Source organism: Bubalus kerabau, chromosome 7, assembly GCF_029407905.1.
Source record: "Bubalus kerabau isolate K-KA32 ecotype Philippines breed swamp buffalo chromosome 7, PCC_UOA_SB_1v2, whole genome shotgun sequence".
Lineage (NCBI taxonomy): Eukaryota > Metazoa > Chordata > Mammalia > Artiodactyla > Bovidae > Bubalus > Bubalus kerabau.
Window position 1 is genome coordinate 97,127,629 of NC_073630.1, and position 17,635 is coordinate 97,145,263.

Below are 17,635 nucleotides of genomic sequence, written 5' to 3' on the forward strand. Positions count from 1 at the left end.
TAATTTCATGGCTGCAGTCACCATCTGCAGTGATTTTGAAGCCTCCCAAAATAAAGTCTGTCCCTGTTTCCATCATTTCCACATCTATTTGCCATGAAGTGATGGGACTGGATGCCATGATCTTCATTTGCTGAATGCTGACTTTTTAGCCAACTTTTTCACTCTCCTCTTTCACTTTCATCAAGAGGCTCTTCAGTTCCTCTTTGCTTTCTGCCATAAGGCTGGTGTCATCTGCATATCTGAGATTATTGATATTTCTCCCAGCAGTCTTGATTCCAGCTTGTGCTTCATCTAGCCTGTGCTTCATGCAGCCTGGCATTTTGCATGATGTACTCTGTACTCTGCATATAAGTTAAATAAGCAGGGCAACAATATACAGCCTTGATGTACTCCTTTCCCTGTTTGGAACCAGTCCATTTTTCCATGTCTGGTTCTAACTATTGCTTCTTGACCTGCATACAGATTTCTCAGGAAGCAGGTAAGGTGGTCTGGTATTCCCATCTCTTGAAGAATTTTCCACAGTTTTTTGTGATCTACACAGTCAAAGGCTTTGGTGTAATCAATAGAGCAGAAGTAGATGTTTTTCTGGAATTCTTTTGCTTTTTCTATGATCCAGCAGATATTGGAAATTTGACATATGGTTCCTCTGCCTTTTCTAAATCCAGTTTGAATGTCTGGAAGTTCATGGTTCATATACTGTTGAAACCTGGCTTGGAGAATTTTGAGAATTACTTTGCCAGCGTGTAAGATGAGTGCAATTGTACAGTAGCTTGAACATTCTTTGGCATCGCCTTTCTTTGCGATTGGAATGAAAACTGACCTTTTCCATTCCTGTGGCCACTGCTGAGTTTTCCAAATTTGCTGGCATATTGAGTGCAGCATTTTAACAGCATCATCTTTCAGGATTTGAAATAGCTCAGCTGGAATTCCATCACCTCTGCTAGCTTTGTTTGTAGTGATGCTTCCTAAGGCCCACTTGGCTTCAGATTTCAGAATGTCTGGCTCTAGGTGAGTGATCACACCATTGTATATATGTGTTATTAGTTGCTTGGTAAGTAGTAACTTTGTGTACTGGACATTTTAAAGGGGGGTTTGGGAAATTGTCCTCTGCATTAAGTTAAATAAAGTTAACTTTAAGTTAACATTAAGTTAAACAAATCTTTTTTTTTTTTTTAAAAAAAACATTTCTCTCTGTGGTATCTTATTTTGAAATGTTTGATTTCTAACTTGCTTGCACATAATGAAGAGTGGTTGGTATACTGATGAACTTGGTCATGAAACATACACAAGAAAAAAAAAATCCAACAACCAATGGGCTACTTTATAAATTCTGCAACGGGTATAGTGATGATTCCTCTGAGTAGCAGAGGTCATGGAGAGATTTATCTGGGTACAGGAAGGTCTGAAGTTGGAGAAGTGGGAGTCACTGCTCTACACTGCAATTTCTGGGCACTGTGCCAAGAAATGCAAATGTGTTACCTAATTTATCCTCCTGGGTAGATTTTATTATCTTTATTCTTTTTACGTAAAAGGAAACTGAGGTTGAATTGGGATAATTGTCTTGCTGAAGGTTTTGTAATTATTAAGGCAGGGAGCTGAATTCCAGCCCAGGATTTTTTGGTCCCAAAACTCATTTCTAGATTATGGATATATAGTCTGATCTCTGAATTTTATGGAAGAGGAATCTGAGATCCATGCAAGTGGCTTGTCTAGTGTGCCCTCCTTGGTCAAAGCAGGTTCTGACTCTGTCTAGTGTTCTTTTTCTATACTAGGTTTTTCCTTCACTTCTTTTCTTTTGCTTTTTTGTGTAGTTGTTTCAAAACTCTTGCTTCTTTGATTGTATTTCAAGTTCAAGGGCAAATATAAGGGACTGGGTTGTATTCTTCTATCTCTGGTTTGGGCTGTATTTTTCCGTACTTGCGTATTGTATCTGACAATGAAGAATCCTCGATAAGTTCTTGGTGAATTGAATTCTTGAAGGAATTAGTCTCTAAAACCTTATTTTCACTGATGAAGAGGTATAAATACATATAAATATACATATATATGATGCCAGCAAGTTTGGAAAACTCAGCAGTGGCCACAGGGCTGAAAAAGATCAGTTTTCATTCTAATCCCAAAGAAGGGCCATGCCAAAGAATGTTCAAACTACCATACCATTGTGCTCATTTCACATGCTAGTGAGGTAATGCTCAAAATCCTTCAAGCTAGGCTTCAACAGTATGTGAATCAAGAAATTCCAGATGTACAATCTGAATTTAGAAAAGTCAGAGGAACCAGAGATCAAATTGCCAGCATCCGCTGGATCATAGAAAAAGAAAGAGAATTCCAGAAAAACATCAACTTCTGCCTTATTCACTATGTTAAACCTTTGACTGTGTGGATCACAACAAATTGGAAAATTCTTCAAGAGATGGGAATACCATACCACCTTACCTGACTCCTGCAAAACCTGTATGCAGGTCAAGAAGCAACAGTTAGAACCAGACATGGAAAAATGGACTGGTTCCAAATAGGGAAAGGAGTACATCAAGGCTGTATATTGTCACCCTGCTTATTTAACTTAATGCAGAGTACATCATGCAACGTGCTGGGCTGGATGACTCACAAGCTGGAATCAAGATTGCTAGGAGAAATATCAATAACTTCAGATATCTAGAAGATACCACCTTAATGACAGAAAGCAAAGAGGAACTGAAGAGACTTTTAATGAAAGTGAAAGAGGAGAGTGAAAAAGCTGGCTTAAAACTCAACATTCAAAAAACTAAGATCATGGCATCCATTTCCATCACTTCATGGCAAGTAGGTGGGGAAACGATGGAAACAGTGACAGACTTTATTTTCTTGGTCTCCAAAATCACTGCAGTTGTTGCCTGTAGCCATGAAATTAAAAGATTCCTGCTTCTTGGAAAAAAAGCCATGACACCTGTACAGTGTATTAAAAAGCAGAGACATCACTTTGCCAACAAAGGTCTGTATAGTCAAAGCTGTGGTTTTTCCAGTAGTCCTATAGGAATGCAAGTGTTGGATCATAAAAAAGGCTGAATGGTGAAGAATTGATACTTTTGAACTGTGGTGCTGGAGAAGCCTCTTGAGAGTCCCTTGGACAGGAAGGAGATCAAACCAGTCAATCTTAAGGGAAATCAATCTTGAATATTCTTTGGAAGTACTGATACTGAAGCGAAGCTCCAATACTCTGGGCACCTGATGTGAAGAGCCGATTCATTGGAAAAGACTCTGATGTTGGGAAAAATTGAGGGCAGGAGGAGAAGGGGATGACAGAGGATGAGATGGTTGGATGGCATCACTGACCCAATGGGCCTCAGTTTGAGCAAACTCCAGGAGATGGTGAAGGACACAGAAGCCTGGCATGCTGCAGTCCGTGGGGTTGCAAAGATTTGTACATGAGTGAGAGACTGAACAACAAGTATACATGTCTACATATGGGGTTTTACTTTGGGAAATTCAGCTGATATTTTATAATAAAGGCTCTCAATATTATTGTATACACTGCTCTGTTTTTCACCCAGTCTGACAGTCTTTATCCTTTAACATTTTTTGTCAATGTAACTGTTCATATGCTGTGTGCTTAATCACTCAGTTGTATCCAACTCTTTCCAACCCCATGGAATGTAGCCTACCAGGCTCCTCTGTCAGTGGAATTCTCCAGCAAGAATACTGGAGTGGGTTGGCATTCCCTTCTCAGGTGATCTTCCCAACCCAGGGATTGAACCTAGGTCTCCCACATTGCAGGCAAATTCTTTACCATCTGAACCACCAGGGAAGCCTGTAATCGCTCATAATTTAAGGTTTATATTTAATATTGCTGTTTGTTTTCTATTTGTCACTACTCTTCTATTTTTTTTTAATCTTTTTTTATCTGTTTGTCTTTTGGATCTAATCCTTTTTGTGTGTATCTAATTTCACATTAGGTTTTTAGTTATACATGCTTTATTTCTTTAATGGTCATCCTAGAAATTACAGTATGTAGTAATCATTTTATTTATCTCCTCCCAGCTAATACTAGAACCTTGAAACATTTCAGCTTTATTTATTCCTCTACTATCTTGTTATTTTTATTAGGCATTTTAAACTTATATATATTTCAAATCTCACAAGATGTCAACATTTTTTTGGTACAGTTATTTATTTAGATTGCTTGCATATTTGATGTTTTGATTACTCTAAATTCCTTCTTACATTACTATGTTTCCATCTAGAATCATTTTCTTTTTGCCTGCAGAATTTATTTAATATTTTCATTTTTTTAGTTTGAGTTTGTAGGTGACAAATTCTCACACATTTTATTAATTTAAAATGTCTTTATCTCATTTTCATTGTTCAAGGATATTTTTGATAGGTATACAGTTCTAAGTTGATGATTGTTTTGTTTCTTTTTTAAAATATTTGTTTTCTGCCTTTCACCTTTTTTTTTTTTTTTTTTTTTTTGGTGGAGAAGTTAGCTGTCAGTTTTAGTATTAATGTTTGAAGTTAATTCCTCTGTGGCTTTGAAGATTTTTCTCTACGAAAACAACCTAAATGTCTTTTGATGAATGAATGGATAAAGATAATATAGCATATATAAATACAATGAAATATTGTTCGGCTTTAAAAAGGAAGGAAATTCTAAGTTTGCAACAGTATGGATGAATCTGGAGGGCATTGTGTTAAGTGAAATAAGCCACATGAGGAAAGAGTGCATGGTATTAGCTATATGCTGAATATATATATATATATATTTTTTTTTTTTTTTAAGGCAAACTCATAGAAACTGATAGTAGAAATGTGGTTATCAAGACTGGGGATGGAGAAGGAGGGACAAGTTGGAGGAAAAAAATTTTTTCTCTTTGTTGTGGATTTTTTTGTGTCTTACTTACCCTGATGTTCTTAGGTGTTTTCTTTATGTGTATTCTACTTGATGTACATAGTCCTTCTTGAATCTATGGCTTGATGTTTTTCTTCTGTTTGGAGAAATTCTTGGCTATTATTTCTTGAAAAGTTTGTTTCTGCCTATTTTCTGCTATTTCTTTCTCAGGACTGAGTTGCCCATATATTAAACCTTATGTCATGTTCCTTGTGTCTCCCATGCTCTTCTCCATGGTTTCCATACTTTTTGTTCTTAATGTTTCAGTTTGGGGTTTTCTGTTTCTTATCCTTCCGGTTATTGTTGTTGTTGTTATTGTTGTGTATGTGCGTGTTATATCCAGTCTGCCGTTAAGCAAAATTAATCTCGTATGTTTGTTTTCTGTTTTGCAATTTGAAATTAACTATGCTTATAGATATTGGTTATCTGATGAAATATTCATAGGTTTTATACAATCTCTAATATATGTTTTTATTGTATTCTGTTATCTTCATTAAAGTCTAAACAAAATAAAGTAAAATCTTTGAGTTACATGTTAGTTAATTTCCTGGACAATTCAGGGTATATTATTAGCACTCAGTAAAGTCTTTATATTTATGTGTAAAACAGGAACAGTTGAGGTATATAATCAGATAATTAGAAACAGATTTTTCATTGCTGTGAATGTTTTGTGGGACACTTGAAAGTCATGTGAAAGTGGGACAGTTTTCTAGGTGCTGGAATGTCTTGCTTATTACAAGACATCTGGAATTTATGATCCTTGTCTATTAAATGTCACTAACACTCCCACCTTTATTCTTCAAAGCAAAATTTTAAATGCCTCTTGGGGTTGCATAGTCCCTGTTTAGCAGCATGCTCTACATTAAATCATGAGGCCAGCTCACCAGTGTTGAAGTTTTTGACTCAAGGCCTGGGCTTGGCCTGACAATAGACATTGTGGAATGTGGATTTACCTGGTGGAATGTGAATGCCAGTATAACTCCCAACCATTTACTGGTCTGCCAGTTTAACTAGATCAACTGCCAAGAGACTAGCTAGAAGCAAAAGTTAGGGATGAAGGTTTTGCTGCATAGCTTCAAGTGGTATGATGCAGCTTTGGCATGCTGGAATACAGTAGCACCAGGCAGAAATAGAAGGACCCTTTTAGAACAAAAGTCTTGATGGAAACATAGGTCTAGAAGGCCAGATCTCAAATAACACGTATTGAAATGGGCTACTGCAGCTCCAAGAGCAGCTTGGAGAGTGAAGTGCTATTGTCTGTGCATTTGACTTTCAGCGATTACATCACAAAATTGCTAGCACTTTTTTAGATTTGGGAATATCTACCTATCCATCCACCCATCCATCCATTCATTAACTCAGTCAAAATCATTATAAGTGCCTGCTATGTTTCAATCACTATGAGAATGCAAAGCTACCTCTATGTAAAGAAACTATCCTCAATTTTGGGGAGGGAGATAGATGTAAACAACTAATTATAGAACAAATGAGAATGATCTAGTGGGGAGTGAAAGACAAAAACATAAATAATTTTAATATGAGAGATAATGGTATAGCTGTACTTTAATTTCATGTGCAAACATTTTGAATGTTTGATTTTTTTTCTCCATTTGCTTTAGAAATAGGAAATAAAGTCTTTGAGAGTTGAATTGCTAGAGAGAATTAAAAAAGCAATTTCAAGCTTAAGCTATCCTAGATTCTCCCTAGTAACTGGATTACTTTGAGTGAAAATATGAGACAGATTTTTTATTCACTATAGAACTTTCTGTGGTTAACATCTCCAGGAATTTATGAGGTTTATTTTGTCACTGGAGTCCTCTTAGGTTGGGCTTTTACTGAAACAGGATTGTGTTAGAACAAATGGAAAGCTGGGGGTAAAAATAGAAGAGCTAAGCCTGTGTTTCCATTGCTTCAGAATTTGGAATGTGAAGCACATTCACTGGATATTTAATTTTATTCTATATTTTGAAGAGTATTTTGTTTGTATATTACCCTAGGAGTATAATTTACACAACACTCTATAGAAGAATATTTTGTAAACATTTAAACTGTAGGAAAGTAAACTTTTCCGTATCTTGGAAGCTGAAGGGATTTTCTAAATAAATCTCTAAATGTTACAAGTATTCCCTCTGTCACAGAAAATACTGTGGTCAACTGGTTAAGATAGTGGCAAGTAATCAAACTCATAGCTGACATTTTTTAAGCGCTTTTTATGCACTAGTCACTGTGCTAAGTAAGTACATTAGTTTATTTCATCTTCACTGTCACCCTATTGGCTCCTATCTTATCCTTAGTTTATATATTAGGAAATGGAAGCTCAAAAAAGCTAAACGATTTGTCTAAGTTCCCAAAGCTAGAAAGTAATTGAATCGGTATCTGAACCCAAGTTTATCCACTCTACTGTATTGGCTTCCCCAGTGGCATTGGTAAAGGGTCTGCCTGCAATGTAGGAGATGCAGGAAATGAGGGTTCAATCCCTGGATCAGGAAGATCACCTGGAGGAACCCACACCAATATTCTTGCTGAAAAAATCGCATGAAAAGAGAAGCCTGGCAGGGGACTCCATGGAATCACAAAGAGTCAGATGCATCTGAGCATGCACTTACCATATTGGCATTGGTACTTGAGTTGACATGCTGGATATCTTGTTGTATAACTTTGTGTCCATAGACCAAGGCTGTGGATACAGATGTGGGTATGGTGGGAAAAATGGAAGCTTTAGAGTCAAATGGACATTGATTCAGATATAGGTAGAAATACTAGACCACCTGACCTGCCTCCTGAGAAATCTGTATGGAAGTCAAGAAGCAACAGTTAGAACTGAACATGGAACGACAGACTGGTTCCAAATAGGGAAAGGAGTACGTCAAGGCTGTATATTGTCACCCTGCTTATTTAACTTCTATTCAGAGTACATCATGAGAAATGCTGGGCTGAATGAAGCACAAGCTGGAATCAAGATTGCCAGGAGAAATATCCATAACTTCAGATATGCAGATGACACCGTGACCCTTATGGCAGAAATCGAAGAACTAAAGAGACTCTTGATGAAAGTGACAGAGGAGAGTGAAAAATTTGGCTAAAAACTCAACATTCAGCAAATGAAGATCATAGCATCTGGTCCTATCACTTCATGGCAAATAGATGGGGAAATGATGGAAACAGAGACAGACTTTATTTTGGGAGGCTCCAAAATCACTGTGGATGGTGACTGCAGCCATGAAATTAAAAGACACTTGCTCCTTGGAAGAAAAGTTATGACCAACCTAGATGGCATATTAGAAAACAGAGACATTACTTTGCCAACAAAGGTCCGTCTAGTCAAAGCTATGGTTTTCCCAGTAGTCATGTATGGATGTGAGAGTTGGACCATAAAGAAAGCTGCGCACCGATGAATTGATGCTTTTGAACTGTGGTGTTGGAGGAGACATTTGAGAGTCCCTTGAACTGCAAGGAGATCCAACCAGTCCATCCTAAAGGAAATCAGTCCTGAATATTCACTGGAAGGACTGATGCTGAACCTGAAACCCCAATACTTTGGCCACCCGATAGGAATAACTGTCTCATTTGAAAAGACCCTGATGCTGGGCAAGATTGAAGGCAGGAGGAGAAGGGGAAGACAGAGGATGAGATGGTTGGATGGCATCAGCGACTCAATGGACATGAGTTTGAGTAAGCTCTGGGAGTTGGTGATGAACAGGGAAGCCTGGTGTGCTGCAGTCCATGGGGTCTCAAAGAGTCTCTCAGGACTGAGTGACTGAACTGACAGTCACTTACAAGCTTTGGGAATATTACCTAGACTCTCGGACTCTTGGTTTCCTTATCTGTAAAATGGAGATGATGATAATACGTATCTCAAAATATTTTAGGAAGACATATGAAAGATGTGAACATGCCAAAACATCTGAAATCCAGGAGATGTCCTCTTTCTTAGTTTTCTTTACTGTGCCAAAAGAACTTGGAGAAATAAGATTGGCTTTATGGAAGCAGGGGGAGCTTTGGGAACATGAGACAGGGAAATACTGAGTTAAGGAGGCAGAGAAGGTCTCCCTGAAGAGGTGATGTTTGAGCTGAGACTTGGAGGATGTGTGAAAATTACATGAAGAGGGGGTGGGAGTGCGCTGTTGGAGTCATGGGGGAGTCTATAGGCAGGTGTGTCACTTAACCTCACAGCCCTTGCCCCTGAAAATTAGCAGCACAGCCGTAGTTTATCCTATCTTATTGGCCTATTAAAGTGAGAAAGTAGAAGAGTGATGTGACATGGTAAGACTGCTCTATAGTATCTATCTATCTATCTATATCAGAGAAGGCAATGGCACCCCACTCCAGTACTCTTGCCTGGAAAATCCCATGGATGAAGGACACTATATACATAAAATAAAGCATGTATAGGTACATGCTAAGTCACTTCAGTTGTGTTCAACTCTGACTCTATGGACTGCAGCCTGCCAGGCTCCTCTGTCCACGGGATTCTCCAGGTAAGAATACTGGAGTGGGTTGCCATGCCTTTCTCCAGGGGATCTTCCCAGCCCAGGGATCAAACCCACGTTTCTTACATCTACTTGCATTGGCAGGTGTGTTCTTTACCACTGGAACCACCTGGGAAGCCCCCAAATAAGGCATACATATATATATATACATATATATATATATATATGTAATAAAGCATTAATTGTTATTAATATTACATGATAACAGTACAGCCTAGAAGAAAAAAGGATGGATTTGAATCCCAGATCCACCCATTACTAGATGTGCTCTGGACAATTCACTCAGCCTTTTCACACCTTGTTCCTTCATTGAAAAAGTAGCGTAGTGATGCTTTGTCCACAAGATGCTGGGAGGGCCCCTGAGATGCTGAGTGTGTGGGAGATCTGGAGAAGTACTGGCCCTTGGTAGTAGCTTGTTTCCTTTCCTTTCCTTTTGTTTCTGCCCGTCCACCAGTGCTAGCTCACTATTCTAAGACATATGTACAAGAACATGATGTTAACTTGCCGTGCTTTTCAGGGTTTCTTGTCAGCCAACTGAACAAAGACATTTGCTGTTGTATAAAGAAGCTGGCTTTTCATGTGTGGTTCATGATGTTGTTTTGGTATCTAAGTTGATCTTCTTATGATTGATTCCTTCAACTTTATCATTTTAAGACAACAGCAGGAGGAGATTGGGTACAAGCTAATCACTCCAGAACGCTAAAATGTGAAACTATTTCAGTCCTTGGAGTGCAGAACAAACTCCATAAGGGGGTATTGTGTGGAGCAAGGCTTCCCTGATGGCTCAATGGTAAAGAACACACCTGTCAATTCAGGAGATAATGGGTCTAATCCCTGGGCTGGAAAGATCCCCTAGAGAAGGAAATGGTAACCCACTCTAGTATTCTTGCCTGGGGTATCCCATGGACAGAGGAGCCTAGTACACTTCAGTCCATGGGGGTCACAAAAGAGTTGGACATGACTTAGACACTAAACAACTGCAAATTTTAAAAATAGGTTTCAAGCAGGAAGGGGATCACCATTTTCTGTTTTATTTGCCTTTGACTTGTGTTTGTTCATCCTGCAAGGGGGGAATTTAATGTAAATACAAGGACTCTTACCTTTTCTTACCAATAAGTGTCCTCTGCTCCCTTTTATTTGGGGATGGATAAAGAGTTTCACATGAACTTAAAAATGAGACCAAATGAAAAAGGTACAGTTTATCTAAGCTGTCTGAGGAAGGGCGCTTGGGAAAAGAATTGAACTCTGAAATAACCTTATGAAAGTTATTGATTCGTTTCTTTATGGTTCCTTGACAAACAGGAACCATTATTTCTGTGTCCGAATTGGAGCTGGGTCAAAGAACCCTTATATATGGATTATCTTTCCTGAAAACCAGACTTGTCAGGAAAATGAACTTCCAGAAATGGAGACACGAGGCCCAGTGGAAAGGCCCAGCAGTCCTTTCATGGCATTCAAGGACAAATAGAAACATAGTTAGTTTTTTAAAATCTTACTGAGCACAAGAAGAAATGTTTGAGAATAACACAAAGGTTTAGGTAAATGGCTCACTCTTAGGTATTTGTTGGGTGCTTTTATTTAACTCCCCTCCCCCCATGCCAGTTCAACTTCAAAACTCAGTTGCTTTCTACCTGTGGTTTGTAGAGAAAAGGGTACCATATTTTTGTTTTTCTCTGTCTTATATTTTGAAATTAACTTTAAAAGATCACATAAGTTACATATATTTTGCAATTGAAATAACAAAAAATATGGATAAGGATAATGGAAAGAGACAAAAATCACCAAGAATCCCTACCCAGGAATCACCATGCACAGAAATATATTTTAATTATAAAAACACATTATATTCTGCTTATTATTTTGTAACTTGAAAGCATAATTTTGGGGTTATTTTATTCCTTCTTTCTCATTTTTGGCCTAACAAGCCAAGGAGATTTAAAATGGGATGAATAAATCAATAATTAAAATAGGGTTATTATAACATTCAGATAAATAAATTATGTCAACAGTTGATAAACTATTATAGAATATCATAAATAATGTTTCCCCAGCAATTTTAGTACTCATGAGGGATGTAGTCATTGTTTATTTTTGGCATTAAACAAATATTTAATAAATACTTAACTGAGTGAAATAGTTTTTGTTGTTTTTTGAAGCACCTTGCTATTACTTCAACATGTCTGGGGATGGAGGCACTGTATTATCTGCAAGAACACTTTATTCACTTATTACTAGAAATATTAAAACCCATTTAGGTTGCTTTTTAGGTTTATCGTAATCTAATCCTTTAATCTACATTCTAGTGAAAAACTATTTTAAGACTATTTCTTTTGCAGAGTGTGTTAGATTGGAAGAGAGGATTATAAAGTGACAGAATTGCAATGGTAACATGGAAAATCTGTAAAATTTACTTTACAGTGTTATTTCTTTGGGCTTTATGGCTTTATCCAGTTTTAGCAATCGAGGAATTCTAGTATCCCTTCTTTCATAAAGCAATTTTATGGTACCGTAGAAATTGATTCCTAAAGTTTTAGACCTGAAGACTATATGGCCATCAATCTAGGTGTTGGTAAAGGGCTCATTCAGAGAAGGCAATGGCACCCCACTCCAGTACTCTTGCCTGGAAAATCCCATGGACGGAGGAGCCTGGTAGGCTGCAGTCCATGGGGTCGCTAAGAGTCCGATATGACTGAGCGACTTCACTTTCACTTTTCACTTTCATGCATTGGAGGAGGAATTGGCAACCCACTCCAGTGTTCTTGCCTGGAGAATCCCAGGGATGGGGGAGCCTGGTGGGCTGCTGTCTATGGGGTCGCACAGAGTCGGACACGGCTGAAGCGACTTAGCAGTAGCAAAGGGCTCATTTTGTTTAAAATTAACCATAAATTATAGACTCTATGAGGACATTAATATAAGGAAGTCTTTTGAAAATGCCTAGATGAAGAACGGAGAAGGCAATGGCAACCCACTCCAGTACTCTTGCCTGGAATATCCCATGGACGGAGGGGCCTGGTGGGCTGCAGTCCATGGGGTCTCTAGGAGTCGGACACGACTGAGCGACTTCACTTTATTTTTTCACTTTCATGCATTGGAGAAGGAAATGGCAACCCATTCCAGTGTTCTTGCCTGGAGAATCCCAGGGACGGGGGAGCCTGGTGGGCTGCTGTCTATGGGGTCACACGAGTCGGACATAACTGAAGCAACTTAGCAGCAGCAGCAGATGAAGAAAATTTTTCTTTGTAGTTTGAAAGTGAAAGTTGCTCAGTCATGTCCAACTTTTTGCTACCCCATAGACTGTAGCCTGCCAGGCTGCTCTGTCCAAAGAATTCTCCAGGCAAGATTACTGGAGTGGATTGCTATTCCCTTCGCTAGGGCATCTTCCCAACCCAGAGATTGAACCCAGGTCTCCTGCATTGCAGGCAGATTCTTTACCATCTGAGCTACCAGGGCAGTCCTTGTAGTTTGGTTCCAATGAACTAATAAGCTTCAACATTATGGGGGTTTTGTAGTGAATGTCATTGAAATACTGTTTTCTCAAGACCTCTCATCCTAACTGGGATATCTCAAGTCATGGGGAAAGAAATTTTCTTCAGGATAAGTAAGTATTCGGGTTGTTCACTAATGAAGTCAGCCGACTCTCAGTAAATGTGCTCAGTGGAGGGGCTATACATAGAGGAATAAAGCTAGCTCTCCTTCCTGGAAGTGGCATACTGGAGGCAATACAGATATGTGAACAAATTCAGGAATGCTCCCTGGGCCCAGAAATTTTGTTTTTAATGAACATATTGAAAAATCATGTTTCTACAAATGAAAATGAAACAGTATTCCATGCCTTTAGGACATTCTGTTTAGAGTTGAGTGAGCTGCATCCAGTGATTGAAAGCTGTTGAAAGGTATAATGGACTATTTTGGAGTCTAGAGTCACTGAGGAAATAGTTGAGGTGTGGGGAAGAACTTAATGCCTGGTGTAAGAATGGAGGGAGTTTTAAAGCCACCCTGGGTTGAAGCAAGTACCTGGAACTGGTGTGTTCATCTGAGGTCTGAGTGAAAAGGAAGATGGGTTCATGGTTACAAACACTTTTCCAATGACCTAAGTGGTCTTGAAAATGCAATCTATGGATTCATTCATTTCTTCTAATGCAACATTCCTGGGTCTTTCCAGTGAAAGTGAAAGTTGCTCAGTCGTGTCTGACTCTGCAATTCCTTGGACTATACAGTCCCTGGAATTCTCTAGGCCAGACTACTGGAGTGGGTAGCCATTCCCTTCTCCAGGGGATCTTCCCAACCCAGGGATCAAACCCAGGTGCAGATTCTTTACCAGCTGAACCACAAGGGAAGCCCTTTCAATGCTTGGGTGCTAATTAAATAACAGCTTCACTCTGTTTTGCCTCTAGTGGGAAGATGGGAAAGACAGGGTCCTTAGGGGAATATTTTCACTCCAAGAAAAGGAAATGTTTAGAAAGATACTTGCTAAATGCCTATGACATCGTAGGGAGAATTTGGAATAACAATAAATTACATTAAAAATAAATGGGCCTTTGATAAGTTCCAGGTGCTGTTCAAATCTCTTTAAGCACATCATCTCATCTGATCTTTTCACGGACCCTATGAGTCTAGTTCTTTATCTGCTTTACAAATGAGGAACCTGGGACACAGAAACCTTGATAAAATGGACTCACTGTTAATGACTGGTTCAAATCCAGTAGCCGGATTTCAGAGTCTGGGTTCTTAGGTCTCAGACAGCTTTGTGAACTTGAGCAAATTGCTCAATCTCTCACGTCTTGTTTCCTCATGTTGGAATAGTCGCGATAATTACAGTACCAGCTTTGTAGGGTTGTTGTTCCTCTAAGAGTTTCACGAAGCGCTGATGCACACTGACTTACCTCTCCGCTGGGCTCAGCCCTCTCCGGTGATGGCAGAGGCCAGGAAGATGATCGAGGCCAGCCTGCTCCAGCGCTGCAAGCGCCTTCTCCTACCAGCACTTCCTGTCAGCACAGGATACGTGATCAATAAACAGCAGCTGCTGACTTCATGAAGTTGTCATTTTTATTTCATCTGAATCCAGAAGCTGATACTATTTTCTTAAATCAGCAGGGAACATATATTACATTGTGCTTGAGAATGAATTTCTTTTTTCCCCCCTCACCTATTTGTCATTGCTTTTTGGGTTAAGAGTAGACTGTGGTTGGCACACAATTGTCATTTCAGAAGAATGTGCTGTAACATAAAAAGAAAGAAATTCAGAGCTATTCCAAGTCATGTTCCAGTATGCATTTACTTTAATTCAAGTTTCTCATGCATTAGGCACTGGGAATGTCATCTCACCTCAGATAGGTTTTGTATTTCTTCTATCACTTGGGGTTTGAAGCACATTCCCTAAAAGCTTATACATTTAACATTTCTGAACAGAAAGGACAACTTCATTTTTCCTTGAGAGTGTTATGCACAATCCATATAAGTCTGTACCAGTGTTGGTATCTCAGACATGGTCCTTCAAAGAAACAGAACAAATAGGAAACATATATATTAGGTTGGCCAAAAAGTTCATTTGGGTTTTTTCCATAAGATGTTATGGCCAACCATATGTATATGTATGGGGGTGGGGAGAGGGAGAGAAAGAAAGAGGGAAAAGTAGAGGGAGGAAGTTATTTTAAGGAATTGGCTCATATGATTGTGGGGACTGGCAAGTTTGAAGCCTGTAGGGCAGGCCAACAGGCTGGAAACTCAGGCAGAATTTCTGTGATACAGTCTTGAGGCTGAAATCTTCTTCAAGAAACCTTGTTTTTCTCTTAAGGCTTTCAGTTGTTTGGATGAGGTTCATCCACATTGTTGAGGGTAATCTCCTTTGCTTAACTGATTATACATGTTAATCACATCTATGAAATACCTTCACAGCAACATCTAGGCTTGTATTTGACCAAACAGCTAGGTACCATAGTCTAGCCAAGTTGACACAGAGGTTAACCGTCACATTTGGTGTCTGCCTTTGTGTGATAGCATCTTTTACTAGCACCCATGCTTTTCCCAGCTCATCCCAGTTCAGGTTAGTGCTAATAGTTTGTGACTCTACCAAGAGTTTAGAAGTTTCCCTTACTTCTCTCCAATGTATTTGAGTAGTACTTCCATTATTCGAGGACAAAAGGATGAGGAAGTATAGAAAGGAGGACAAAACCTTCACTAAGCGACTTGTGCACTATGAACGTTTGGTTTAGAAAGACCTCCAGTGTGCCCAGGACACTGCCTGCCTTGGGGTGCTCACAGGCTGGTCTGGGCAGGGTAACAGGAATTTGTGAGTGCAGTAAAAGTGTAGCAATATGTACAAAAGTCGGTGGGGTTCCAGAGAAGCCATGAAGAGTCACACCCGAGTGGAGGATGCCGTGGGTAGGCTTAAGGGTTAGGAAATGACTCACTCTGAGGTTAAGGCTCACCTCTGAGGCTTACCTCAGAAGAAATGTGTCAGTCTGCAAGCTCTCTTTGGGAGAGTCAAGGAGAAGAGGGAACCAGGAAGAAGATAAGCTGTTGGGCCAGGAGAAAAGAGGCTGGGGCTGTCCAATGGCTTGACTATCTAGCGTGGACAGACAGAAGTCTCAGAGCTGTCCGATTTGCTGAGGCTAGGGCGAGAGGCAAGGGCCAGGTGATGGGTCTACACTTGATCCCATCAGAGGTAAAGGTGAGCCATGGAATAGCCGAGTGTGAGCAGATTTAGTACCAAAGAACTGGGAAGTGAAGTGTGAGATGCTCAAAGTACCCAACGGCAAAAGCTGCTCTTAGGAAGCTGGTTAGTGCTAGTCCAAGCGTCATTTTCCTCTGGACACACTCTGATGGTTTCTGCTAGTTAGCAGCACAGAGAAACCTCAAGTCAGGGAGCAACTTGTCCTCCTGATATTTCAGTCCAATCGATTGTTTTTACTCTGGAAATCGACAGCTCTCTGCTGCATGCCCTTGTCTTTGACTACGTGGGTTGACTGTGGTGAAATGGATTAGGCTGCTTTTATAGCTTCTCGGGGTTTAATCAGTACCCAGCAGCTCTGCATGTGCCTGTGACTTTCCTTTGCCTTTTAAATGTTCAGGCTGTGGGGCTGTTGATGGCACCACTTCTGTGTGCTCCTACCTTGACTGATCAGTTTTTAACTCAGAGCTTATGCTTCTTTGCAGGATGCCACCATTTGGAAGCCCGATTCATGCCAGAACTGCCGTTGCCATGGTGATATCATTATCTGCAAACCCGCTGTTTGCAGAAACCCTCAGTGTGCCTTTGAGAAGGTATGGTGTCCTAATTGTTTTCTAAATGTAAAGCTGGGGAAGAGTAGGCTGTTTGCATTTTTTCGGTCATTTGGTTTTGACACTTATCACAACCTCTAATTGCAAAGTTTAGGAAATACAGGAGACAGTTTTAGCATATCATTTCTAAGAATGTCTTAATTTCTGTGTGTTGGACATTTACTCTGAATCAGGCACTCAAGGTTAAAACTTAAAGGTCTTACAGTGTTACCCCATTTCAAGTGTTATCCCATTTGAAGTTCTGTGGAGTAGGTATCTATATCCCCACTTTACAGAAATGGAAAGTGTAACATGGAGATTTTAGGCAGCTTAATATGATTATGCAGTTAAGAAGCTGCTGTCCAGAGATCTTCCCTGGATCTGACAATTGCCATAGCTACTGATACTAGCCACACCATTTTACAAGCCACTGAATGCATTGCAAGTCAGGATTGACTTCTCGAAGATGACTTTCTAAAGACATTGTTTATGTGCAACTGACTGTATCATTGGGCTACCTAGGATCATAGGATAGACTTTAATCAAGAAATCTGGTGTTTAACCAAATGTGTGTGGGATATTTCCTCATTTCCCCTTTATTAAACTGCTTTATTTTTACTTTTTGACGATACATCTATTCTGTTGGAATTTTTTCTCCCTGGGTACTGACTCTTTTCTTTTTAAAGTAAATCTGCTTACAAACAACAAAAAATTTTAAGCTTCAAATTTGAACATTGGAAACTCCCTGGAGAAGACCAATTATTTTCTTTAAAAAGCTTTCTGTCAGTTTCACAAACACAGTTTATTTTTCTAGAGTTTTCCCTCCCCACCCCATAATAATTATTCTTGAGTCATTATGCCATCTAATGCTAAGAAGGTTCTGTTTGTTTCTAACATCGGAGTGAAGTTTTTATATCCCTTTAATAGTATTCCTAGATTTCTTCTTGGCTATATTTATGAGAAGCTGAGTGTACATTAAATGTTGGTAAATTTGGGAGTATTTTGTTGTCTGTTCTGGGGC

At 39.4% G+C, this 17,635-nt stretch overlaps 1 protein-coding gene across 1 annotated transcript in view; it reads left to right on the forward strand.

Moving 5' to 3' along the window:
- Positions 1 to 15,726: 15,726 nt before the first annotated feature.
- Positions 15,727 to 17,635, forward strand: part of FRAS1 (Fraser extracellular matrix complex subunit 1) — a 330,441-nt gene continuing 328,532 nt past the window's right edge. Inside the window, exons 1-2 of the mRNA XM_055587421.1 lie at positions 15,727 to 15,731; positions 16,491 to 16,617. Coding sequence (XP_055443396.1) covers positions 15,727 to 15,731; positions 16,491 to 16,617 — 132 coding nt within the window. The remainder of the gene's footprint in view (positions 15,732 to 16,490; positions 16,618 to 17,635) is intronic.